This window comes from Equus przewalskii, unplaced genomic scaffold, assembly GCF_037783145.1.
Source record: "Equus przewalskii isolate Varuska unplaced genomic scaffold, EquPr2 contig_452, whole genome shotgun sequence".
Taxonomy (NCBI): Eukaryota; Metazoa; Chordata; class Mammalia; order Perissodactyla; family Equidae; genus Equus; species Equus przewalskii.
Window position 1 is genome coordinate 80,596 of NW_027227607.1, and position 26,907 is coordinate 107,502.

The 26,907-nt window shown below is 35.0% G+C and overlaps 1 protein-coding gene, 1 long non-coding RNA gene and 1 pseudogene across 2 annotated transcripts in view; 1 reads left to right on the plus strand and 2 right to left on the minus strand.

The window, feature by feature from the left end:
* LOC139081321 (uncharacterized) overlaps window positions 1–26,907 on the plus strand; it is a 103,226-nt gene that overhangs the window by 76,111 nt on the left and 208 nt on the right. The window lies entirely within an intron of this gene.
* LOC103543708 (olfactory receptor 4P4-like) lies at window positions 6,526–7,464 on the minus strand. Its single transcript, XM_008510572.2, has one exon. The coding sequence runs from the start codon at window positions 7,462–7,464 to the stop codon at window positions 6,526–6,528; it is 939 nt and encodes a 312-aa protein (XP_008508794.2).
* Window positions 21,042–26,894, minus strand: LOC139081307 (olfactory receptor 4P4-like; annotated as a pseudogene).

A 26,907-nucleotide genomic window follows, 5' to 3' on the forward strand; every position in this document is an offset into this window, starting at 1 on the left:
GCATCCCCTAAGAACTGCCTCTTTAAAGGACCACAGAACAGAGAGCAAAACTGCACCCAGCCTCTCTGCAGGCAGGCACATCCAAAACGGAGAGGAGACCCCTGAGCCACGTGCACTTTATTTCTTCTAAAATAGTTGATCAAGTATCTCCTTTCTCCTACTCTGGGAGGGAGAATCTGAGGGCTTGAGAGAGAAGCCCATAGTGTGACTCTAATTGCAGCCCCTGTATGTAGAAAAATACACTCAGGAAAACAGTTTCTCTCTATTCCCTCCTTCAGTCCTCTCCTACCCAACACCAATATCTAGCACCAATTATTGGAAAATTTTTCCATTCTTTCTGGTTTTGTAATGCCGTCTTTATCAGCATCATATTTTATATTCTCTACGTTATCTCTGGCATATCTATTTTTTCTACTAAACTACACTAGTAGTAGAAACAAATTAACAATATTATTGTTATTTTCTGTTTTGTTTTACTTTCTGGCAAAGCTAATCCACTCTTTTTTCCCCCTAAAAATATATTACTTATGATTGCTTGTTTGTCTTCCAGATGTACTTTAGAATGTTTTATTCATATTCCAAAAATAACTCTATTGGGATTTTGATTGCAGTAATACATGTAAATTAATTTGGTAGGAATTGACATCTTTATAACAGTTCTCTCATCCAAAAGCATGTTATGGATCAATTTATTGAAATCTTCTTGTATAGCTTGCTATTCCTAGATATTTCATTTATTTTGTTATTCAGAATGTATGTTTCCATTATGTTTTCTCATCCTGACTAGTTACACTTAGTATGTAGAAAATCTAGGAACTTTCAGATATTTATCTTTATATATATTTGTGTATTTTTCATATATTGTCATTATTAAAATGTAAAGTTGCGTCTTATATGCATTGGGTTCCAAAGTCAATATATGAGATGAACATTGAGTGCAGTTAAAGTTATCCAATATCACACAACTAGTAAATAATAAAGGTCATATTCAACCACTCATCTCTGCAAGATACATGTACCATTAGAGGTATCTCATCATAAAAAGGTAAGAAAATAGCATCTCACATCCTATGCACACTCTAATATTGGTTGTAATGTTGGTCAGTGCACAACCTTCCCTAAGTTTTAAATTATTTCCTCCTTTATCTTCTTTACCCACTATTTTCCTCAAGATATATATTTGATTCCTCACAAGTTCAATATGCCTCTGAGATGATTCTATTGTCCTACTTGATAAGTAATGGAGGCTGGACTTATTATAGTGTAACTTGTTTCACATTAGCTATATATGATCAAGGAGTAAACCACGACTAGCTTTGCTACAAAATTAATGAAAATATAAATCTCTCAAAATAAATTACTTTTTTCAAAGTCAAATATATTTTTCACTTACTATTTAAATTCAGGTTTAAAATAATCCTAAAATAATATTTGACAGAAAACATAGGTTTAGTGATGGAAGTCTCTGAGTTACACATTCTCATAGAGAGGAAATTGAGAAGATTTAACAACTAAGAACGTATCCTTGGGGCCAGCCTGGTGGCATAGCAGTTATGTTTGTGCACTCTGCTTCGGCTGCCCAGGGTTCACAGGTTTGGATACCAGGCGTGGACCTATGCATTGCTTATCAAGCCATGCTGTGGCTTGATTAGCCCTGTCCATGTCCTCAAAAAAAGGTGTTCTTTTACAAAGGGGATTATTATAATGTTATATTAATTAATTTTTCTCAACATTGATGATCATAACTTTTATTAACAAATTGTAAATTTATCAGTTTTTTTTGCCAATGCAATTGCTGTTTTACACTATATATTTTACAGCAGCTGAATCCCATACATTTTTTAAAGGTTAGCCACTAAGAAACATAGGGTTTCATTATCTTCTGGAAATCTTCCTCCTGTACTTCTTACTGGCTTTAATGAGTAGCTTTCTTCATTGTCAAAGTGTTTTATGTTCTTATAATGTTTGTCTCTTTTTTTTCTCTCTTAAAACTAGTTTATTCCCTTGCCAACGAATCACCTCTTCCCTCTCCGAATGTAAGAAACTCTTTCATTACCACATTGTTTTTTTTGGCTTATTTCATGATGTCCCTTTTTCATTCAAGCTTCCTGGGAAATCTATGATTGTCTTTGAAAAATCAGCATTTTATTAACATGTAATTGAGTTTTTCTCTTGCCCCGAGAAGGTGTAACAGTACCTACTTTAGCATGTCCAGCTAGCACATATCAGTCCACTGACTATGAGCCATTGTTCCACAAATCTGTGCACTGTCTGCTGGTGAAATTCCAAGAATACAAACTTGGCACTGTATGCAAAGCTGATCATGCCTGGAGTTTTGAGGGGTCCTCCCACCACTTCTAAAGTTGGGTAATCCATGAGGCTATGGGATCTGAGGTCTTCAGTCTGAGACTCATTAAAAGAACCAAATGATGCAACCCAGAAACCCATGGGAGTTATCTGTGTGGGGTGAATATTGAGTAAGAAATTCCAAGATGCAGGAGAAACACAGGCAGGTAAATTCCATTTCACTTTAATGCTGCCATAAATGGTTTCAATGTGCAGAATTGTTTTTACCTACCTTTTGAGACCCAATCAACAAGCTGTGGTTGATGTGAACTTGTAACTAGCTCTATAACACCTTCCTTTGTATTGGATCTCCTTCCATCTGTTTCACTGTCATTTTCCCTCACATCTATTTCTCTGAATTATGTTTCTGAATAGAGAGTTAGCACACAAATTTTGCCTCTGATTTTGTTTTCTAGGTAACCCAAGCCAATTTTTTAATCATTAAGGGAGCTTTAAGAACATTCTTTAAATAGAAGAACTAGGAGGAATATTTTTACAATAGGTTAAGGTTTAAAAAGTCACAACTACCTTTTGATAAGTGAATTTGCATTAAATTTTCCATTTAAATGCAATGCATCTGTAAACAATGAAATCATATTTGAAAGTAGTAGGATTAATGATTGAATCTGTCTTGATTCTATAGGTAATATGATAAGTTCACTTAGTTTGGATGGCAAAATAGGTATTTGTGTAGGCTCAAAGTCAGTCACTGTCCTTCCTGCCAGGACATAATTGGAGAAATCAAGCTTTTATTTTTGACTATGTCAGTGCCCCCTCATTTAAAGGTAAATTTTACTTAATTAGATATGACAAGCCTATGACTGAAGGTTAAAGACAACACTTCACTTATGAAAAGAATGTCTATGAATCCTTTCAGGAAAATTAGAGTTTACTGAGTACCAGCCTGAGGTAGTCAAGAATTTTACTTCTTCAACAGCAAGTCAATAACTTTAACACATTGAAAAGTGTTGAAAGAAGAGTGATCCAGCAGGTACTGAAAGGCTAAACCAGGGAGAGTCATCAAGCCCTCATTACTTGGCCTCAAGTTATAAATGATAATAATGTCATTAAAAAATGATCATAGGAAAATAGAAACAATAACATTTGTAAACTCTACTCTGAAATGAATTACCTGGCCTTGTATCCTATAGCTCTAGATGTTTCACCAAATATTAGAGGGTCTTTGTCTATTTGTGAGCCACTATTATTGTACCCAATTAAAAAGAACACACAGATCTAATCTGAACATCATATATCTGTAAATCCTAGTCCCACAGTCTATATGGCATCTTGCTCTGAAGAGCAAGTTACTATGGGATCTGTTTGCAAAATGTCATCCCTAACATACTTTGGAATACATCCATATATATATATATATATATATATGTATAAAGGGAGAGAGAGAGAGAGAGAGAGAGAGAGAGTAGAATAGTGATATTACTGCCAGGGCTTGCGTTTGGAATATATATCAAGCTCAAGTGCAAACCTAAATGATCCAACTCCAAATCTAAAAATGTCTAAGTAGCATATCCAAATAATGATTTATTACAAAATCACAATATGAGAAAACTGTTTTCTTGGTGAAAAATCTTTCAAGATTGCATCAATCAAAGAAGTTTCCAAAGAAGAAACATTTTCTCATATTTTGGGAAGGATATCTGACAATCTTCAGAGAACTTCTGGGGAGGAAAATATTTGAATAATTCTCTGAAGAAATTTAGTGCAATTAAAAGCATCTTTGCAGAAGTTGAATTCACTCATCCAGCTATATATTTTGCTTAAAAATTTTAACCAGACATTCCTTCATTATATCTAGTCTAAAAATCTCATCCAACTCTATCTTCTACTTTTTCTCCTATACATGTCAGGACCACCGCTGAAATCTTGATCTGGCTTTTATGAAGACTTCCCCCTTGCTGACAAGCTTGACAAAATGTTGACAGTTGCTATCAATTTATATGAGATTTTTTCTTTACCTATTTAACTGCCTCTCTACGTTTCAATATGATGCTTAGAAAAATTTTAATCCTCTGAGATTCATTTTACTGATGTGTAAAATAAAGCAGATAATTAGATCATTATTTCAAAACTAAAGTTTATAGAACTATTTAAGAAAAAAATTCTCACATATACCTTGTGTTCATTGAAATGAAATTTTATTATAATGCTGCTGAAACAAGTATGGATGCAAGACACAAAATCCTTATGCTTATAATTCTAATATTATGAAAATTTTTAAAGTATAAAATGAAATGTCTATGATAAACCGCAATTCAAACGTTTCACAAGTAATTTAGAGATATTAGAGATAGTACCAACAGTAACAAAGTACTTTTGAGCAGTTTCTTTTCTAAGAACAATACTCATTTACTTTCATCCTCACAAATACTTCATGAGATAGATACTATTATCTCTATTTTATGGAAGAAGAAGGAAAAGAAGGAAAGTATAATTACCTCTCCAGGGTCCCTTAACTAGGAAGATATTATTCATCTGCATGCTTAGTTGTCAGCTGCTCCTAACTTCATATTTTTTATTTTGAGCATGATAAGAAATTACTTGAATCATAATTATAATCTCTGTTATAAGTTTATCTTTTCAATAACTCAATAATTTTTAATCAAAAATCATTTTTAGACAATAAATTTGAGTTTAATCCAAAATAAAGTATTAAAACCAAAACATTTGTTAATAATTTTCTCATTGCTTCAAGAGTTACTTTAATCAACTAGGACAAACTGGCATATATCATGATGTAGACAGAATAGTAATTTCATTGAAGATTGAATAAGGTTATCAATTGCCCTAGTAACAATTCTCTTCATTTTTTAATACCTGTACAATTGTGCCCCTTTTAAGGACAACTCTCTAATTTATCCATTTGCACTGCTCTCAAAGTTTTCATCATCCACCGTGCTATGGCATTATTTTGCCTTTCTTTTTATATATTCATTTATATATTCAATCTATGTTTGTTATATTCTCCCTAACCAAAGCAATATAATGCCTTACTCCACTCCATAAGGTTATTTTCATGATATTCAACGATTCCCTATTTTACTGAATAGTTAAAGGAAACGTAATTATTTAATTCAAGTATTTGAAAAACTTTAAATTCCATAGGTACCTGTGCATATACATGTGTACAGAATTTCTGTAGAAATTGGAAATTGTAGTTTTCATTTTGATGGTCATGGAAAAAACCAAATTGCAGCAGAATCTAGATAAAGTAGTTTCAGTACGAGCATTTACATTTGTTTTCACAGTTCCATTCGCTCCAAGTAATATTATATGGACATTCCATAATATCACTGCCACAAACCTTTTCACTAGGCTGTCCATACTTCTCAGACATTTAAAAGTAGCCAGGCATCCTACTTTTCTGACGCAATCTCATTTTATGTCTATTATTTCAGCATAATTATTAGTAGACCCCACTTTTACACTCAAATGTGGCTCATTTTGAATAATAAATTACATAGCTACCTTACTTATTATCAATACCATCTTCTCATTGCTATATAAATGGGATATTTATAGCAAATATTTCTGCAACTACTAATGTTTTATGATTTTTTAATATGATCTCATTAAAATCATCTTACAAAAACTCTTCCAACTTTTCTATAACCCTTATTTCTTAAATAATATTTTTATTATTTAAACCTACACAAATATTTTCTGTTATTTAAATTGTTCCAACAAATATGGAAAATCATGAACTAAGTGGAAAATATGATTCTAAATTTCTAATGCTCCTTTTCGATTAGAAATGAAAGGAGGATATGGAAATAACCAGGTCATATGGACCCTTTAGGTCTGGGATGATCGATATTTGTTAGCTTGGGTACATTTGGAGAGTTATTCATGGAACCGAAGTATAGGAGGATTAGAAAAGTGTCCTCCGGGTAGTAACTAACAGATAAAATCTACAGGAAAAATATATGAAAAATAAGTGTAACAGATCTTGAACAAGAAAAGGATGACTCAAATAGCTAGGGTAAGATATAAATAAGAAACATAAATCAATAAAGAAGTACTTCAAAGTGAATTATAGTGTTAATGAACTGACGCCTGTATCTGTGCTTGTTTTTTTTAGAGCAAAGTTCATGGCTTAATAAAGTTAAGGGGAACCAAATATCCCTTCAATAAGGAATGTAGTGAGGCGAGAACATGCCTTCAGACAATTTGCCTTCCACTCAAAAGTGATTTCTGGCACCACACTTTCCTCAAGGCATTCTTCATCTCCGTGTTTCTCAGTGTGTAGATCAGAGGGTTGAACATGGGAGCAATGATGGTGTAGAAAAGAGCAAACACTTTGTCTTCTGGGAGAGTTGTGGCTGGTCTAATGTAAATGAAGAGAACAGGCACAAAGAACAGAACCACAACTGTGATGTGTGAACCGCAAGTGGAAAGAGCTTTGGTGTGGCTCTCTTCAGGGTAACCCCTGATGGTATATAATATCAAAAAGTAAGACAGCATCAAGACCACAAATGTCACCAAACCCATCATGCCCGAATTGGCAACCACCAGGATCCCAACAGTGTATGTGTCCATGCAGGCCAGTTTCAGCAAAGGATACACATCACAGAAATAGTGATATATTTCATTGGCACCACAGAAAGGTAAGTTGACGGTGAGGACAAATTGGACACAGGAATGCAGGAATGCTCCATTACAGCAAGCCGTGACCATAACATAGCACCTATGCTTACTCATGATAAGAGTATAGTGCCGGGGCTTGCAGATGGCCACAGAGCGGTCAAAGGCCATAACTGTGAGGATAAAGACCTCAATGCCTCCAAAGAAGTGCATGGCACAAAGCTGTGCCATGCAGCTAGAATAAGAAATCACATTACTTTCTGTCAGTAAGTCAATGATTAGCTTGGGTGTCACTATTGAGGTGTAACATAGATCTGAGACAGCAAAGTAATTAAGGAAGAAATACATGGGTTGTTCAATTAGCTGACTACATGTAATAGAAATCATTATGATCAAGTTTCCCATCCAAATAGCTATGTAATAAAGTAAGAATAGTAGAAAGCACAAGCTTTTAATTTTCTTATTCTGGGAAAGACCCAAAAGAACAAATTCAGTGACATTGTTGGTATTTTCCATGGTCTAATGTAGTTAAGACTAAACAGGTCTGCCTGAAAAATATTGGCTAAGCATGCTGTAACTCAGAGTGCTGTAGAAATAAATTCATTTATTTAATCAGCTTTCTATACTATGTTTGAAAGTAATTAATTCTGAACTTTGTATGGATAGGCTTACCATATAAGTTAACAGGTAGGTTATTGTCTACACTGAAAGGGAATAGTACTAATAGTTACAATTGTTCAAGTCATAAACAGAGATGCACAATCATCTTATGTATGAGATGCAAGGTTGAGCTTAGGGAGGATGTGTTTCTTTTTCAGGAGTAACTGATTTGCTTGATAGGTTGAAACAGCCAGACTTAAAGTGAAGTGAATGAGGTGAATTGTACAATTCCCATATAGTATCCTGTCTTTATTTAAAACTTTGATATTTTTATTGTGTAATTTGCATTTTAAAATATTTCATTCAAATATTATTATCTGGATTATTGAGTTGTTTCCCCACAAGGTGAGTATCTCCTTTGCCTCATCATACTCCTGATGCTGAGTTGAACCCATTATATATTTACCAACGTTATAGAGAGCAGTAAAGAAAACGTGACACTAGGTGGAACCTAAGTGGCTGTGACATTTCCTTTGATTTAAATAGATGGAAAAATAATATTACTTAAATGTGTAAAATTGAGAAATAAAGACTGCCTACAAGTTAAGCTAGAACAATGCATACAGGTGAGAATAGCACTTGCTTGACATGCATTGGGCTTCAATTGATTTTGGATAAATTGAGGGTTACATGAGTTGATAAATAAATTATTATTTCATTATTTTCTCTTCTTATTTTTTAAAGGTATCTGAATTACTTCCTTTATAAATAACAATTTCATTAATAGTGCATCCCAAGACATATTATTCATAATATTACATATATTCTTAGTGTGCCCATAATCAGAAAACAATATATAAATCTATTTGTAAAAATAGCTTTAGTTTAGACTGTGGGTATGCTCACTTCCAATTAATTTGCCAATATGCTTCTATAGTTATAAGCATACATTGAGTCCTTTCCCAGGATTTAAGGTGACATTAATGCTTTGCTCATACAGTCCTTGAAGATAAACATGATTCTTTTGGGAAAAAAATACAATTAGAAAAATTTCATTAATTGGCATGATAGTTTGAAACTCTCTTTGTCTCTCTCTCTCTCTCTGTCTCTGCCTGTGTCTCACTCTGTCTCTCTAGCTATCTCTCTCTCATGTTAACTATATCCTAAACTGACAAAATGGGCAAATAATTAAATGATATGCTGCTTCCCTTTTTCCCTTAGTTGAATGTTTCCCGTTGACAGCCCTCCAACTTAATACTTGACATTCATGGTGATTAAATTTAGAAAAGCAAACTAAATTTCAGAAAGAAAATGGAACTTCATTATTTAGATTTAGTTTCAAAGATGGAAACATTGCATAAACATGCTCTGCTTTTACAAACATTCACACAATAAATATATGAAACAGAAATAGAAAAACTAAAACTGGCACTTCTTAATTGATCAGTCATCTCATCTTCCTTAAATCTGCAAAACCTGTGAAAATCCTGGAAGGTACAGCTTACATGCATATGGTAGGAAGAATTAGCCCCAGTAGAATATCTCAAATGGGGCAATGATATTTTGATCCTAATTTTACATCTAGTCAAAGAACTACATTAGAGGCTGAGATTTTTTTTTTATTTAAACTGTCTTTGCTATATTAAGTCATATGCCATGGAGTCCAGTCTTTCCCAGACACTGTTTCCTATTTCTTAAAATGTAAGGATTGTACCAATCTTTTTCAAGAACTCTTAAGTTCTGTGAAAGATCCATTCCTTGATTTAAAAATATAATAATAATTTTTCAGGATGTATGGACTAACAAAATGTTTTCCTCATCCTTTTGCACCTAATAGATAATTTAAAGCACCTTTTGGGGGTTATAATTCAGGCTCCCTCCTGCTCTGAGTCACATCTTGTTCCTGATGGTAACGTATCACATAACCACCCAGGCTAGCCTCCTTCAGTATGAGAGAGGTATTCTTCCTCTATTTTAATAGCTTCTTATTCCTTGTAATTCACTTGACATATCATGCTAGATTATACACTAAAATTTTGGTTCCTCCCTTCAGATCCATGCTCAAAATCCACTCCTTGTTCATATATGTCTGGAAAGTTTCCTTGGCTCTTTAAACCTATATAAAATTTTATCCCCTTAACCCTCTTTAAAATACTTCCACTTATCCCATTATTGAAATAATAATGAACGTCCAAGAAATTAATTCTTATTTAATTCCTCCAAGGTAGTTCTTCAGACAGTCAGGCAGTGACAATGCTTTGTATTCTTGTCCTTGATAATTTGCCATCACAGTCAATGCATCAACTTTGGATACAGGAAAAATACCAGACTAGAGATCTGGTCATGGGATCTAGAGTAAGAAAATTAAGCTGTCTGACAATCATTTTCTCCCTTTTTAATTTGGGCATTTGTAATATGAATGTTCCATGGTTGTGTAGGTTGAATTACCAGGTACATAGCATATGATAGGCACAAATTATCTTCTCTATCGCTTTGCTTTTCCTCACATCATTATGTAGAGATTGGGTACCCAATAATGGAAAAAAGCATAAACAAAAGTACACCAAAATGTTAAGAGAAAAATGAAAGCTATAATAATTCCTGTCAACTTGATTGCTATTATTAGAGGTCTTGCACAGATACAAAAGATAAATAATATTAATATCTAATATTTATTTAATGCTTACCATAACCTAGATGCAGTTCTAAACATTTTACATGTATTGGATCATTAATACTAACACAAGCCCAATGATCGTTTTATTATCTGTTTTGGAAAAAGGAAACCAAGTATTCTATACAATTTAGATAAATATTGATAGATTCTAAAGACTATTTTTAGGCATGTTTTTTATTATTTTCTCACTATCTGGATACTGATAATTTTGTTGTCAGGTTCAAACCAATTTTAGAATTATTCTAGGGATATTTTATCTGTTTTTGTTATTTATTTCTGCAACCAAGTGGTCTCACCTAAGAAGTCTAGGTTGTACTGAATTTTTGCCAACAGTTTCAAAGTTTTATCCTATCACCAGCACCAAGTCTTAGCTGAACTAATTGTTTCTCCGTTCTTTCTTACTTTTCACACTATTCTCATTCTTCTTCATCAAACTTGTTCCGTATTGATGTGCAGGGTCCTCTGATATTAATTTTTTCTGAATTGTAACATTTCATGCTCATAATTACTCACTGCATGTGTCTTATTATACAGACTAGCAAAGGAGGTAGAAGGAGAACGATGAATCTCCACTCTACTGCATTCTCTCAACTTCTTTTAATTTGTACCTCTTTTCTCTTTACTTTTTTCTCTTCTCTGTAAAATGAGAGCCACTCACTTGATTTAGCCAATTACTTTTACTTTTCTCTCATACATCCATATATGACACAAATGCTATCATTAATTTCTTTCATGGATTTCCAAAAATCTTTATATAAAGTCTGCTTCATTTTGACATCTGCTATGGCATGTGTCACAAATTATTCTTTGCATTGTACTTAAGTAATGGAAAGTTACTATACAAAATGTCTGCAGAACTTGAAGGAAAGAGAGAAATGCACAAATAAAATAAGTCTCTTAATAGATGAAATTGTTGTGTTATATATATATGTATTTGAAAGTTAATATTTATTTATTATAGGTTTTTGAATTTTTACTTACCGGGTGATTATCTCATTAGATGACTTCCTATATCCCTGAGTAAATGTGGCATTCAGTATTTTTAATGCAGTCAGAATAAATGCTTAATTCCATTTCTAAAGATTAATGAATTTCACCATGCAATCAGCCCATGCAAATCCTTGTTCTAGGATTTTCCTGTTTTCTTTATAGAGAGAGGCATTCTTTCCACATTTTTGAAAATAGAAGTAAATAAAATCATCACCGGCATTTAAGTTGAAAAGTGCTCTTTTCTACAAAAAAGTTGTGTCTCCACTGTGGTTTCAGGAGTGGAAATGTACCTATTAAAATTTCTACTTAATATGCAAGTGACATTTAAATAGATGACCTGAGAGTTTCTAACCCCAATCCTCCCTCTCACTTGTTTATGGGATGAGACAATTCCCCAAAGAAAAGTTGTCCAATGTACAGCTGAAAGTGGCTTCATTCCTCTCAAGTCATTAAAAAAGAGTTATGCCATGGTTAATAATCCTTTATATTCCAAGGAATTTGATCACAAACCAAGAGTCCACTTTCACACATTCTTTACATTTTTTTATAATTTTTATTTTTTTTGGATGTACATCATATTTCAAATTCTGGATACATTACATCATGTTCACCACCGGAAAGCTAATTATAGTGCATCCCTTCACATGTGACCCTAATCACCCCTTTTGCACTCCCCCTTCCCCCCTTCCCCAATGGTAATCACCAGTCCAATCTCCAATGCCATGTGGTTTTTTTGCTGTTGTTGTTTTTATCTTCTACTTATGAGTGAGATCATATGACATTTGACTTTCTCCCTCTGACTTATTTCATTCAGCATAATAACCCTCAAGGTCCATCCATGTTGTCACAAATGGCAGGATTTCGTCATTTCTTATGGCTGAGTAGTAGTTCATCGTGTATAAATACCACATCTTCTTTATCCATTCGTCCCTTGATGGGCACCTAGGTTGCTTCCAAGTCTTGGCTACTGTGTATAATGCTGCAATGAACATAGGGGTGCAAGGATCTTTATGCCGTTGTGTTTTGAAGTTTTTTGGATAAATACCCAGCAGTGGAATAGCTGGATCATATGGTAGATCTATCCTTAATTTTCTGAGGAGACTCCAAACTGCTTTCCATAGTGGCTGCATCAGTTTGCACTGCCACCAGCAGTGAACAAGGGTTCCCTTCTCTCCATACCCTCTCCAACATTTGTTGTTTCCTGTCTTGTTAATTATTGCCATTCTGACAGGAGTGAGGTGATACCTCATTGTAGTTTTGATTTGCATTTCCTTGATAGCTAATGATGTTTAGCATCTTTTCATATGCCTGTTGGCCCGCTGTATATCTTCTTTGGTGAAATCTCTGTTCAGATCCTTTGCCTATTTTCTAATTGGATTGTTGGGTTTTTTGTTGTTGAGCTGTATCAGTTCTTTGTATATTTTGGATATTAACCCCTTATCTGATACGTGGTTTGCAAATATCTTATTCCAATTGTTAGGTTGTCTTTTCATTTTGTTGATGGTTTCCTTTGCTGTGCAGAAACTTTTTAGTTTGATGCAGTCCCATTTGTTCATTTTTTCTTTTGTTTCCCTTGCCCGGTCAGACATGGGACTTGAAAATATGCTGCTCAGACCAATGTCAAAGAGCGTACTACCTATGTTTTCTTCTAGAAGTCTCATGGTTTCAGGTCTTACATTCAAGTCTTTAATCCATTTTGACTTGATTTTTGTGCATGGTGTAAGGGAATGGTCTACTTTCATTCTTTTGCATGTGGCTGTCCAGTTTTCCCAACACCATTTATTGAAGAGACTCTCCTTTCTACATTGTATTCTCTTGGCTCCCTTGTCGAATATTAGCTGTCCGTAAACGTGTGGGTTTACTTCTGGGCTCTCAATTTTGTTCCATTAATCTGTGTGTCTGTTTTTGTGCCAGTACCATGCTGTTTTGGTTACTATGGCTTTGTAGTATAATTTGAATTCGGCGAATGTGATACCTCCAGCTTTGTTCTTTTTTCTCAGGAATCCTTTTGCTATTCGGGGTCTTTTGTTGTTCCATATAAATTTCAGGATTCTTTGTTCTATTTCTGTAAAAAATGTTGTTGGAACTTTGATAGGGATTGCGTTGAATCTATAGATTGCTTTAGGAAGTATGGACATTTTAACAATGTTAATTTTTCCAATCCGAGAGCACGGAATATCTTTCCATTTCTTTGTGTCTTCTTCGATTTCTTTCAACAATGTTTTATTGTTTTCAGTGTACAGATCTTTCACCTCTTCCATTAAGTTTATTCCTAGGTATTTTCTTCTTTTGTTGCAGTTGTAAATGGGATTGTATTCTTGATTTCTCTTTCAGCTACTTCGCTGTTAGTGTATAGAGACACAATGGATTTTTGTACATTGATTTTGTATCCCGCAGCTTGACTGTATTCCTTTATTATTTCTAAAAGTTTTTTAGTGGAGTCTTTAGCGTTTTCTAGATATAAAATCGTGTCATCTCCAAAGAGTGACAGTTTCACTTCTTCTTTTCCAATGTGGATCCCATTTATTTCTTTTTCTTGCCTGATAGCTCTGGCTAGGACTTCCAATACTATGTTAAATAAGAGTGGTGACAGTGTGCATCCTTGTTTGGTTCCTGTTCTTAGAGGGATAGATTTCAGTTTTTCTCCATTGGGAATGATATTTGCTGTGGGTTTGTCATATACGGCCTTTACTATGTTGAGGTATTTTCCTTCTATACTCAATTTATTTAGAGTTTTTATCATGAATGGATGCTGTACCATGTCAAATGCTTTCTCTGCATCTATTGAGATGATCATCTGATTTATATTCTTCATTTTGTTAATGTGGTGTATTACGTTGATAGATTTGCAGATGTTGAACGATCCCTGCATCCCCGGAATGAAACCGACTTGATCATGATGTATGATCTTTTTAATGTATTGTTGTATTCAATTTGCTAGTATTTTGCTGAGGATTTTTGCATCGATGTTCATCAGTGATATTGGCCTGTAATTTTCTTTTTTTGTGTTGTCCTTGTCTGGTTTTGGTAGCAGGATAACGTTTGCTTTGTAGAAGGAGTTAGGAAGCCTCCCCTCCTCTTCAATTTTTTGGGAGAGTTTGAGAAGGATAGGTAGTAAGTCTTCTTGGAATGTTTGATAGAATTCACCAGGGAAGCCATCTGGGCCTGGACTTTTATTATTTGGGAGGTTTTTAATTGCTGTTTCGATCTCCTTACTGGTGATCAGTCTATTCAAATTTTCTACATCTTCTTGGTCCAGTTTTGGAAGGTTGTATGTTTCTAAGAATTTATCCATTTCTTCTAGATTACCCAATTTGTTGGAGTATAGCTTTTCATAATATTCTCTTATTATCTTTTGTATTTCTGAGGTGTCCATTGTAATCTCTCCTCTTTCATCTGATTTTATTTATTTGAGCCTTCTCTCTTTTTTTCTTGGTGAGTCTAGCTAAAGGTTTGTCAATTTTGTTTATCTTTTTGAAGAACCAGCTCTTGGTTTCATTAATTTTTTCTATTGCTTTTTTAGTCTCTATTTTGCTTATTTCTGCTCTGATTTTTATTTCCTTCCTTCTGCTGATTTTGGGCTTTGTTTGTTCTTCTTTTTCCAGTACCTTTAGGTGCACTTTTAGATTGTCTATTTGGGATTTTTCTTCTTTGTTGAGGTAGGCCTGAATTGCTATAAACTTCCCTCATAGAACCACTTTTGCTGTATCCCACAGATTTTTGCATGTCGTGTTTTCATTTTCATTTGTCTCCAGGAATTTTTAGATTTATTCTTTGATTTCTTCATTGACCCAATCATTGTTCAGTGGCATTTTGTTCAATCTCCACATTTTTGTGGCTTTTCTGGTTTTCTTTCTGTAGTTAATTTCCAGTTTCATACCTTTGTGGTCAGAAAAGATGCATGGTATTATTTCGATCTTCTTAAATTTATTGAGACTTGTTTTGTGGCCTAATATGTGATCAATCCTGGAGAATGTTCCATGGGAATTTGAAAAGAATGTGTATTCTGTGGTTTTTGGATGGAATGTTCTGTATATATCTACTAAGTCCACCTGGTCTAATGTGCCCTTTAAGGCTAGTGTTTCCTTATTGATCTTCTGTTTGGATGATCTATCTACTGGTGTAAGTGGAGTGTTAAAGTCCCTTACTATTATTGTGTTACTGTCTATTTCTCCCCTTATGTCTGTTAATAATTGCTTTATATATTTAGGTGCTCCTACGTTGGGTGCATAGATATTTACAAGTGTTATATTTTCTTGTTGGATTGTTCCCTTTATCATACGTAGTGCCCGTCTTTGTCTCTTATTACAGTTTTTGATTTAAAGTCTATTTTGTCTGATATAAGTATTGCTACCCCTGCTTTCTTTTCTTTTCCATTTGCATGGAATATCTTTTTCCATCCTTTCACTTTCAGTTTGTGAGTGTCTGTAGGTCTGAAGTGTGTCTCTTGTATGCAGCATATACATGGATCTTGTTTTTTTTTATCCAGTTGGCCACTCTATGGCATTTGATTGGAGCATTTAATCCATTGACATTTAAAGTAGCTATTGATAAATATGTATTTATTGCCATTTTGTCACTTTTTCTTTTTCTTGAGTGTTTTAGTAGTTCTTCTCTGTTCCTTTCTTTTTCTCTTGCTCTCTTCACTTGCGGTTTGATGGCTATCTTTAGTAATATGTTTGATTTCTTTTGTCTTACTTTTTTTCCTGCTTGTTATAGGTTTCTAGTTTGTGGTTACCATGAGGATCCTATTTAATATACTATGCATGTAAGTCTATATTGAGTAGATAGACTCTTTAGCTTGACATCTTTCTAAAAGCTTTACTTTTTCACTCCCCTCCTCCCACATTATATGTTTTTCACATCATATATAATCTTTTGTTTAGTGTGTGTATATCCATTACTCTCTCATCATTGAAATAGGTAATTTTAGTACATTTGTCTTTTAACCTTCATATTACCTTCACAGGTAGTTGATCTGCTGCCTTTACCATACTTTTACCTTACAAGTGATTTTATTGCCTGTTTTTTCTTGCTGTTGTTTTGGGTTTTTTAAATAATTTTTTTCTTTTATCTCTATTTGTGGTCATTACTGTCCCACTTAAATAAGTCCCTTCAGCATTTTTTGTGGAACTGGTTTCTTGGTGATAAACTCCTTTAATTTTTGCTTGTCTGGGAAGCTCTTTATCTCTCCTTCTATTCTGAATGACAGCCTTGATGGATAGAATATTCTTGGTTGTAGGTTTTTTCCTTTTATCACTTCAAATATGTCATGCCATTCTCTTCTCACCTGTAGGGTCTCGACTGAGAAGTCCGCTGACAGCCTGATGGGCTTCCCTTTATATGTCACTTGTGGCCTTTCTCTTGCTGCTTTTAGGATTCTCTCTTTGTCTTTTATTTTAGACATTTTGATTATAATATATCTTGGTGTGGGCCTCTTTGGGCTTCTCTTGTTTGGAGCTCTCTGTGCTTCCTGAACTTGGATGTCTGTTTCCTTCCTCAGGTGAGGAAAATTTTCCTCTATTATTTTGACAAATAAATTTTCTGCCCCTTTGTCTCTCTCTTTTCCTTCTGGGACCCCTATAATCCGAATGTTAGCACACTTGATATTGTACCAGAGTTCCCTTACACTGTTCTCATTCTGTCTAATTCTTTTTTCTCTTTTCTGTTCTGCTTGGGTGATTTCCTCTAATCGTTCCTCTAGCTCGCTGATCCATTCTTCTGTTTCCTCTACACTGCTATGGAGTCCCTCTAGTGAATTTCTCATTTCAAGTATTGTATTCTTCATTTCTGATTGGTTCTTTTTTATATCTTCCAATTCTTTGCTGATGTGCTCACTGTGTTCATCCATTCTTCTCTGCATATCTGTAAGCATCCTCATTATATTTTGTTTGAATTCCTTGTCAAGGAGGTAGCTAGTTTTTGTTTCACTTAGTTCTTTTTCAGGTGTTTTGTAGTGTTCCCTTACTTGGAAAGTATTCCTTTGCCTCCTCATTATGCCTCTTTCTCTGTGCTATTTTCTTTGTACTAGGTGAGTCGGCTATGTCTCCTGATCTTGGAGAAGTGGCCTTATGTAAGAGATGCCTTATGAGGCCCAACAGTGTGCTTCCCTCTCATCACCAGACCATAAGAACCAGGAGTGACCCCTTTGTTGGCTACTTGTGTTCTTCTGCTGTGGCAGGTTTTCTCCCACTGCAGGTACACAGGGAGTCTGATCTTTCCTTCCCTGGCCAGCTGTTTGTAAATCCGGTTTGGAGGGGCCTCAGCACTGTTGGCTACAAAGTCTATTAGCACACTCTTATTGCAAGTGTCCTCTTAATTGGGTTGGTACCCAGTGTAGCTGGTTGCTAGGCTCAGGGGTGTACAGTTGTGATAGGCCTGAGGCCAACAAAGCTAATGTCAGTTCTTTTAGGAGTGCACCTGAGTGGGGCTAGCCCTTGGCATGGAGGCACTCAGTTGTTTCAGGCTTTGGAAGGTGGGGCTGCTCGTTTTTATGGCCATTTGTGAAGCACAAGTCTTCTGCGGCTGATAAGCCTCACCCCCCTCTGGACCTCATACACTGTCAACACAGTCTTGGTCTGTGCACTCTTCTCAACCCCCTGGAGCGTACCCCTCTGCCACACTGCAGAGGCCCCCACCTCTGCCGCAATGCCCCCCACAGTTCACCTGGTCCTCACACAGGCCCTGCCCCACAGAGGCAGACACTCTTGCCTGCCTGTAGAGGATCAAGGCACTCAGTCAATGGAGGCTGAAAAGTAGCCTGAGGGCTTGCTGTTAGGTGGGGCCAGTCCCTAGGGTACGTTGCCTGCCCTGGCTGAACTGGATTAAATCTGTGCTCTAGTGGGTGTGGCAGATCCCTGGGCTAACAGCCCAAGGGAGGCACCTCAATGGCTCCTACCAGTGTCCTTATCAGCAAGCCTGGACTAGCTCAGAACAATGGCCCCCACCAATGTCTCAGTCTCAGGAGAGGATCCTCCTCTCACCAAGATGGCCCCAGAGCCCACCAGGTTAGTCTTGTTTCACCAAAGGACAGTCAGCCTTCTCTCTGGTGATTTTAGGTTGCTGCAATGAGTGAGTTTGTGTGTGGGCCCTTTAAGACCTGGATCATTTTTGCTTTCAGCCAATAGCTTTTCTGGGGTGTCCTCACTGCAGTTAATAGCCAGCAAAGCCAGACAGTAAGACCCCCCTCTCAGTTGGGTTGAGTCTGAAGGATGATTATAGCAGTATTGCCCCCGCTCTAGACCTCACTCCTCCAGGGAGGGCTGCGTACCTTAGGTTGTCTCCCGCCTGGCCAGCTGAGAAGCTCCGCTGCTCCCAAAGGTGGCTTTTTTCCTCTCTGGCCGGAGTTACTGCCTCTTCTGCTTTTGTCAGGACTGTCCCTTGTCGTGGGGGTTTTTATCCAGTTTTCAGTTTTCAATCCAGGGTGATTCTTCCAAAAATTGTTGTAACCTGATTGTGATCATGGGAGGAGGTGAGTTCAACGTCTGCTCACAGCGCCATCTTGACGAGAACTACACTCATTCTTGATAGGCCATTTCCTTTATGTTGAAACAAATTCTGAGGAAACAGTAAGGAATAGGGTCTGAACAGAAGTAAAACTAGAAAATGAAAAAGAAGCCTAAGGTCAGAGAGATGGGAATCAGGTTTTGAAGTTTGCTGTACTGCAGAATAAATTGACTGAACAATGGGTAGAATATTTCTCTTGTGCCACTTCACATCTGAGTGGCCCACCCCTTCCTCCAGGCCCTGCAGTAGCAACCTGCAAATAAAATTTTTGACAGATTTAACTCTCAGACCAGGTGAATGTTTGTAGGCCTTCCTCTTACAAATACTATGATAAGAATTTGTGTTAAGTAAAATTTAGAAAACTTTCCTCTAAAAGAAATAAGATTTTTTTTTGTAATTTGGGAAATCAATTAAAAAAAGATATACAATAGATAACAGATGGTTAAAAATATCTAGAAAGTATTTCATAACTGAAGTGAAGCTTGAGTTGCATACAGTCTGTGATTATGCAAGATATAACTTAGGGACTTTCTCGCTGAGGTGAACAATATGAGCAAGGAATTGGGACAGAATTGAGCATACCTCAAAATGATGCATAGGTGATGGTTGGGACTGGATAAGGAGAGTAAAGTGACTTATTTAGGAGAGAAGTGAGGAATTTGGTTGTCTCAGGGCATCCATAGTTGGAATAACTTTGAAAACCATGTTGGTCATTCTTTTCTGTGGGAAAAATAATGATTTGTTAATTAGAAGAACATATAAGTTAGTATTTTGAGAGAAAACTATAGTGCTTCTGCTATAACAATTTTAACCTTATATTTATATATTTATTTATTTATTTAATTTGAGGAATATTAGCCCTGAGCTAACATCTGCCACCAATCCTCTTCTTTGTGCTAAAGAAGACTGTCTCTGAGCTAAAATCCATGTCCGTCTTCCTGTACTTTATATGTGGGACGCCTGCCACAGTGTGGTTTGTCAAGCGGTGTGTAGGTCTGCACCCAGGATCTGAACAACAAATCACAAGTGGCTGCCTCATATTTTTTATAAAGAAATTTTTATTTTTTTCACAAAATTTCATTTTACTTATTTCCCATAAACAGTGTTGATGTACTGAGTACTGCAATGACTGTGGAGCTTGAATGATGTATGAGTATAACATAATTATAAGGATTGTGAAGTGGTCTGACTTCCGATGTTGGGAGCAGAACCCTAATATAAACAATAGGATAGTTATACTTGGCCCCCTGAAACTTAAGGAGTACTGTAAGACATGAAATCTTGTGGTGCAGCTCTGCTCTCCAGAAGCCAAAACAAAGACCTTTAAAATGAAAATGAGGCCTAGGATTTGACTGTGAGTATGGCACAGCTGGACGTGAGACTGAAAGGACGGGTTCTACAATCTCTTATGTTAACAACAAGGCCTGAAAAAACATGGGACTCAGCAATCTAAGACAGTGACATTTGGGGTGAACATGAGAATTTTGATGGCCCAATTTCCCTGAAACCTCTAGACAAACAAAATCAGCTCCCTCCTCGTTTCCAGAGGAGAACAGATTCTCATTGCCTGAAGATCATATAATAACCTCACCTGAGCTATTTTCCTGCAAAATTATGCTTATTTTCTTAAGGTCTGGTAGGCTCAAGAAACGTTCATGAGACTCTTGCCAAATTGTCTTCCTTCCTCTGTCACTAGTTGTGGCCTTATGAGCAGTTGGCTGAGAAGGAAATATGATTGTATCTGTTTATATTTAGTTTTACATGAAAATTTGGGGCGAACAGAAATGGGATGTGGTAGCATTACATCCCCAAATATAAATGTCCCTAAAAAGACATGGATTAAGGAAAATCTTCTCAGTTAGCTAAACCTCAACCAGTGCAGTTAGTTGTTGCCTTGGTATAGACCAAGAGATAACTAGAGGTATAGCTCTATTCCAGTTCATGGTAATTGCTGATATTTTCACTGGAGGCCTAGGGATTTAGAAAGCATAGGATGAAAGGTGTGAAAAAGAGACATATGAACAGACTTCATGGACAAAATATGAAAATATCTGAGTCCTATAAATGCTCACTATATGATGTACACTGCAGAGGAAATTATCAATGATGGTAGACCAGATTATATGTTTTGGAGCTCTCAGTCAACCTTTTTTCCCAGCCACCCAAGTTCTTACTCATTGATCTAAATATAAAGTAGCTATGGTGGTAGAGATGAAGGTTATTGCAAGGTCTGAACAATATGTACTTTCCTTCACAAAGGTTCATCTGGCCTCTGCTGTTACTAAGTGCGAAAAATTTATAGTTACAATGACTGTGTAAGTTACTTCTCTTCCAGAAACAATTGATGATACCACATTTTCCTCAAGGCATTCTTCATCTCCAAGTTTCTCAACATGTAGATCAGGGGGTTGAATATTGGGGCAATGATGGTGTGGGAAAGAGCGAACATCATGCCCTCTGGAAAAATTGTGGCTGATCAATGTAAATGAGGAAAACAGGCACAAAGAACAGAACCTCAACTATGATGTGGGAACTACAAGTGGAAAGGGCTTTGGTGTGGCTCTCTGCAGGGTAAGCCTTGATGATGTATAATATCAGAAAATAAGACACCATCAAAATCATGAAAGTCATCAAAGCAATGAGAGCTGAATTAACAATTACCAAGAGACCAATTCTGTAGATATTGGTGCAAGCTACTTTCTACAAAGGAGACATATCACAGAAATAGTGATCTATCTCATTGGGCCCACAGAATGGTAAGAAGATGGTGAGAAGAAACTAACTGGCAGAGTGTATAAATCCCTCAGGACAACAGGCTACGATGATTCCATTACACCTTCATCTGCTCACGATGGTGTAGTGCAGGGGCTTGCAGATGGCTACATAATTGTCATAAGCCAGGCCTGAGAGGATAAAGATCTCAATGCCCCCCAAAAAGTGAAGGATAAAGAGCTGTATAATGCAGTTATTATAGGAATAGTCTTCCTTTCTGCCAGTAAATCAGTCATTAATTTGAGTGTCACTGTGATGTGTAGCAAAGGTTGGAGAGTGAGAGGCAATTAAGGGAGAAATATATAGGGTAGTCAGTTAGCTGACTGTATGTCATAGAAAAAATGATGAGCACATTTCCCATCCGAATAACAATGTGGGAAAATAAAAATAATATAAAGCAGAGGATCTCAATGTTCTTGTTTTGAGATAGTCCCAATAGAATAAACACAGTGATGTTACGCCTATTTTCTGTGGTCCAGTGCAGTAAAAATGCCTACCTGTCCCCTGAAAAGACATAATGCATAAGTCAATATCAGAAATGCTCATGCAGAAAATTGACAATAACTAACTTCATTAAACTATGTTTAAGGGACATGATCACAGTGTTTCAGAAAATAAAAATCTGATATTTAATAATTTTTTTCTGGTTACTCTCATAATGATTTTCTTAGGTCAATCATTCAGGACACTATGTTCAATCTTGACATTAATAAAATACATTCAATCAAGTATTTATAAATGTATAGGGGCCAGCATGGTGGCTTAGTGGTTAGGTTCACATACTCCACTTCGGTGGCTGGGGGTTCACAGAGTGGGATCCCAGGCATGGACCTAGCATCGCTCCTCAAGCCATGATGTGGTGGCATCCCACATAAGACTGGCACAGATGTTAGCTCAGGGACATCTTCCTCAAATACACACAAAAAACTCTAAAAATTACTATAAGTTGCTAAATATTTTCCTATTCTAAAGGACTATACAACTAAGTCCTTGGAAAGGACATTACTCTGGATCCTTAAAAATTCAAATTTGTTAAAGATGCAATTATGAGTCATACAAAGTTTTGTTTAATAATATACAAGCAAATGTAAAGCTTAACAGTGGTCACTATTGCAATATATGCTCCTCATAATAATTTTAAAATGAGGTAGAAAAGAAAATATTTCTGTGATGATACATATATATTTACAAAGTGGAAAATAGAAACTCTGCAAGAGGTCTCTGCAATTGGTTTGAACAATTTTTTGAAAGCTTCTTTATCTTTTTCTTAGTTATTTGTGGCAGTAAAATGCTGCTATTTTATATTAGGAGTATATTGATTTCTATAGGCACATCAATAAAAATCGTGTATATAAATGAACCAGAAAATAAAGCATTAGTTAAAACTAAATAAGAGAGGGAGAAGGCAGTTTTATCTTCATGGTTTTGCTCTTGACTCAGTATGCTATATTTTGCAAATTAATTTCTTCTCAGTGGTTTGAATGAGAGAATGAGTTTATATTCTCTATTTGTCCAATTTGTGCTTTTTGCCCAAACCCATAAAGAATCTTGATACTGCATAATTCTTAGAAAAGTTTACAGTAAAAATTTATGTAAAGATAAACATTTGGCACCCAGTTTTACTATTAATTATCAGAGTGTGAATTTGGCTAATTTCTTTGAATTTAAGGTATCTCATGTGAAAAACGAGGAAACCTTTTTCTGCACTTTGTCACAAAATAGTTGTGAACCTCAAATCGATAAATGGTCATTGCTTCATTAACATAGAAATATTAATTGCTAATTTTATTTTCTCAATGTTAGTGTTACAAATCAGTAATCTAAAGCTGACAATAATAAAGTCCAGTAAATATGACTACATTATAGAAAATGATATTTTAAATGATAAAATTATTTTGAACAAGTAGAAAACGTTGAGATACTAATCAAATTCCCTAGTTTTATATAGAATAATTGTAATTAAAAGTATATAGAAAATATATATAATGAATAACGGTAGTTTGAATCTCTTTCTCATTTAGCAATTATATTAAATCGAGAGAATTTGATATACAAAAATACAGACAATTCAGCTTAGGTTGATCATAGCTTCTGCTAACTTAATTTGAACCTCATCGCTATTGAAAAAATTACATAGAACTGATAACCACACGGACTAATGGTGTTTACTACAAATTTTGACTTCAAAATGCATCATTAATATTTGAAACTTTTCTTTCAATTTTGTAATGTATCTTCTCCTCTAATCTTGTAGCTACATTTTCTTGTCAATTAATTTTCAAATGCTCTCCCCATAGCTCTCTTTTACAGATCAAGTTAATTGTGTCACCTTCCAAACAAAAAATTCCTTTGTCATGGAGCTTTAAAACAAATGAACTTATTTCTATGTTGCAATTTTAAGATTTAGGAATAGCTTATAGAGAAGTCATTGAAAAGGAATACTTTATTTTTCCAATTATATAATGAAAAGATTTCCTTACCTGTAAATAAATAAAGACTATTTTTAAAATAATATTTAAAATACTGGTTTCATCAACTCTTAATGTAGTCACTTATTCATTTGAATGGACATAAACAATAACATTAATTTAATCATATGCATGGAGATAAAACAAAAGACAAGTTTTTTACCCTCCCCAAAGCTGAACAAGAAAATTTTGATTTATACACAAAATTAAGCCTCCAAAGAAACTAAGGCCGTTAGAATATTCAAGCAAAGCCAATCATTCTGTCTTCATTTGTTACAAAATTAATTTCCCTGCTAATTAAATGTTCGCTCAACTTCTAACCAAATAACTTTGCCAAATACATATTTGAATCTTCAATTTCTCCACTCTTCAAGGCCATAGGTGACGTTTTATTTTCCTTCTTGGTAATCTCTTTTCATTTCCACTTCCCCATACACTTGCAGTTTCCCACATGTACACCACCACCTGTATTTCTACTTTCTCAATTTTAGAGTGGGAGAAGAGCTCTAGTCTCTAATCTTGATTCAGTCATCAATTTTAAGTGTAAACTCCTAAGTTCATTTCCTTCTGACTTTTCCTTATCTAAAATGTAGAAAAATCATTTCTCTCCTAAATAAATTGGAAAGTTTGAGTTTCAAATTTAAAAATAGATGAATAAGATCTTTGAAAAAAAATAAAACATTATGCAACTGAATGCAGTTTCAGTTCAGTCTGATGCAGATACAAGAGTAATAATATCTTAGATACGTTAAAAATTAGTTGAGACTTTCCTGATAAAGTATACATAGAACACTTAACTAGTGATTAGCAAACCAGAACTTGAAATCAGTGTTTTCTAAGTCTAGAGCCTGAGTTAACACATAAAAGATGTAGAGTCAAAGCAACATAATAAATGTAGTGTTAAAAACCCTGCTTTATCACAGTTAACTAATTATTTTATGCAAAACTCAAAACCTTCAAAGTTATTGTTCTTGAATCAGAATATTTCGATATACATATACCAAAGGAGATAATAAATTAAGCTAAACTCTCTCTATATATGAAAACATAGATGATAAACAAAAAGTACAAGCTCAATCAGTCCCTCCCTCCTACATATGTAGGTCATTTATAAAGGGTAAGAAAGCTATATATGTGAGAAAATCCACTAAATCTCTTCATTCTCTCAAACATGAACAATGCTATCACAGCCACAAAGAGTGCCTATGCAAGAACATGGATAGGAAAAAAAGAGATTAATTCATTCTCCAGAATAGCTCTTCACTCAATTTAGGAATTTGTATTCATGGTTCTAGGGTCCCCATCTGTAAAATGATGAATCAAGGTTTAGTGATTTATAAAATACATTTCAGTTAAGATTTTGCATAACTTTTGGGTTTTCTACCATTGTTAAAGTTAAAGTTTGGGAAACCTTAAACATAATGAATTGAAATTGCTTGGGTTGATACTGTGGTTTTGCTATGAATAAGCATATGACATCAGTATGTTGCTTAATCACATTGGCGATCAATAGATCTAATCATTCTTTTATTAGTTTCCAATTTTAGCATTCCCGTGTACCTAACATTCTTCTAAACACTTTATAGGTATAATCTTGTTTAATCTTCACAATAACTCTATTAAATACTATTAATATTTACTTAATAATTAATTTACTTACTAATTAATATTATTAATTATTTAATTCCTCTCTGACTCAGTTTCCTCTTCTGGGTTCATTATAAACCTAATAAGTAATATACAATCAAAATCTAAAACAACATGTATTCACTTAGCCATATACTTAGCAAAATGTTATACATTTAGCACAATTCCTGATACACAGTATACTCAGTAATTATTTCACAATATCATTTCTTAAAACAGAGGGTTTCACTGACTCTGACATTTCAATTTTAATCTATGCCAAAGTAAACTGCATACATGCTTAATTGCATGGTCCTAAGTTTCTTGAGGACAGACAGACTCTTACATTCTGCCTTGAAATATTAAGAAGTGCTAGCACAAATTTAATTTTGAGTCTTAGCCACATCTTCCTGATCTGTATGATATTTGGTATGTGCTGATTTTTTCTCAGATCATCATATCATTGATAGATAAGTACGTCGCTGATGAATACATCTATAAACAAAGATTGAGTTGACTTCCAATGTGTTTTGTGAGCAGAATAAATAACAAGTACATATTGATGATTTACTGTGGATCATATGCTAAGGGTTCTCATTTAATCTTCAAAAGGACTCAGTGAGATGGGCACTATGAGTGTCCTTTCTTACACAGGAGAAGACTCTGTCAACAGATAAGATATAACACATAAGACATATGATTTGCCCAAAGTTGCTAGGCAAGGAAGTGATTACCAAAAGTCAGTAGGATGGCTAATTCCAAAGGAATGGAAGGAGTAAAGAGAGGAAGTGACCTATCATTGACATTGGAGATGATGACAGTGTTTTATGTCTTGATTCATGTGGACATTAAAGGGATTTTTCCAATGTAGCCTTCTCTCTGTTTTGCAAACTTCTTTTTCTATCCTGTTTCAAAATTTAAATATGTGAAAAACATGTAAGATAACCCTAAAAACCACATCAGATACATCAAAAGAGTGAAGTTTGATTGGCCTCCAAAGAATTCATTTGAAAGGAAGTCTAAGTACTTTATTTTTATATAATCCATTTCCTACATTCCTAAGGAAACCTGGTTTTTCTTTTAGCTTTATTGAGGAATAATTAACAAACGTAATTATAGTAATTTAAGTGCACAATGTGATGATTTTATATACATATACATTACAACATTTTAGAAAAATTACCAAGACTAATATAATTAACGCATCTACCACTCACGTATTTAACTCGTTTTGTGTGGTGAGAATGCTTAAGATCCACTCTCAGTAACTTTGAAGTATACAAAACTGTATCATTAACTATAGTCATCATGCTGTACATT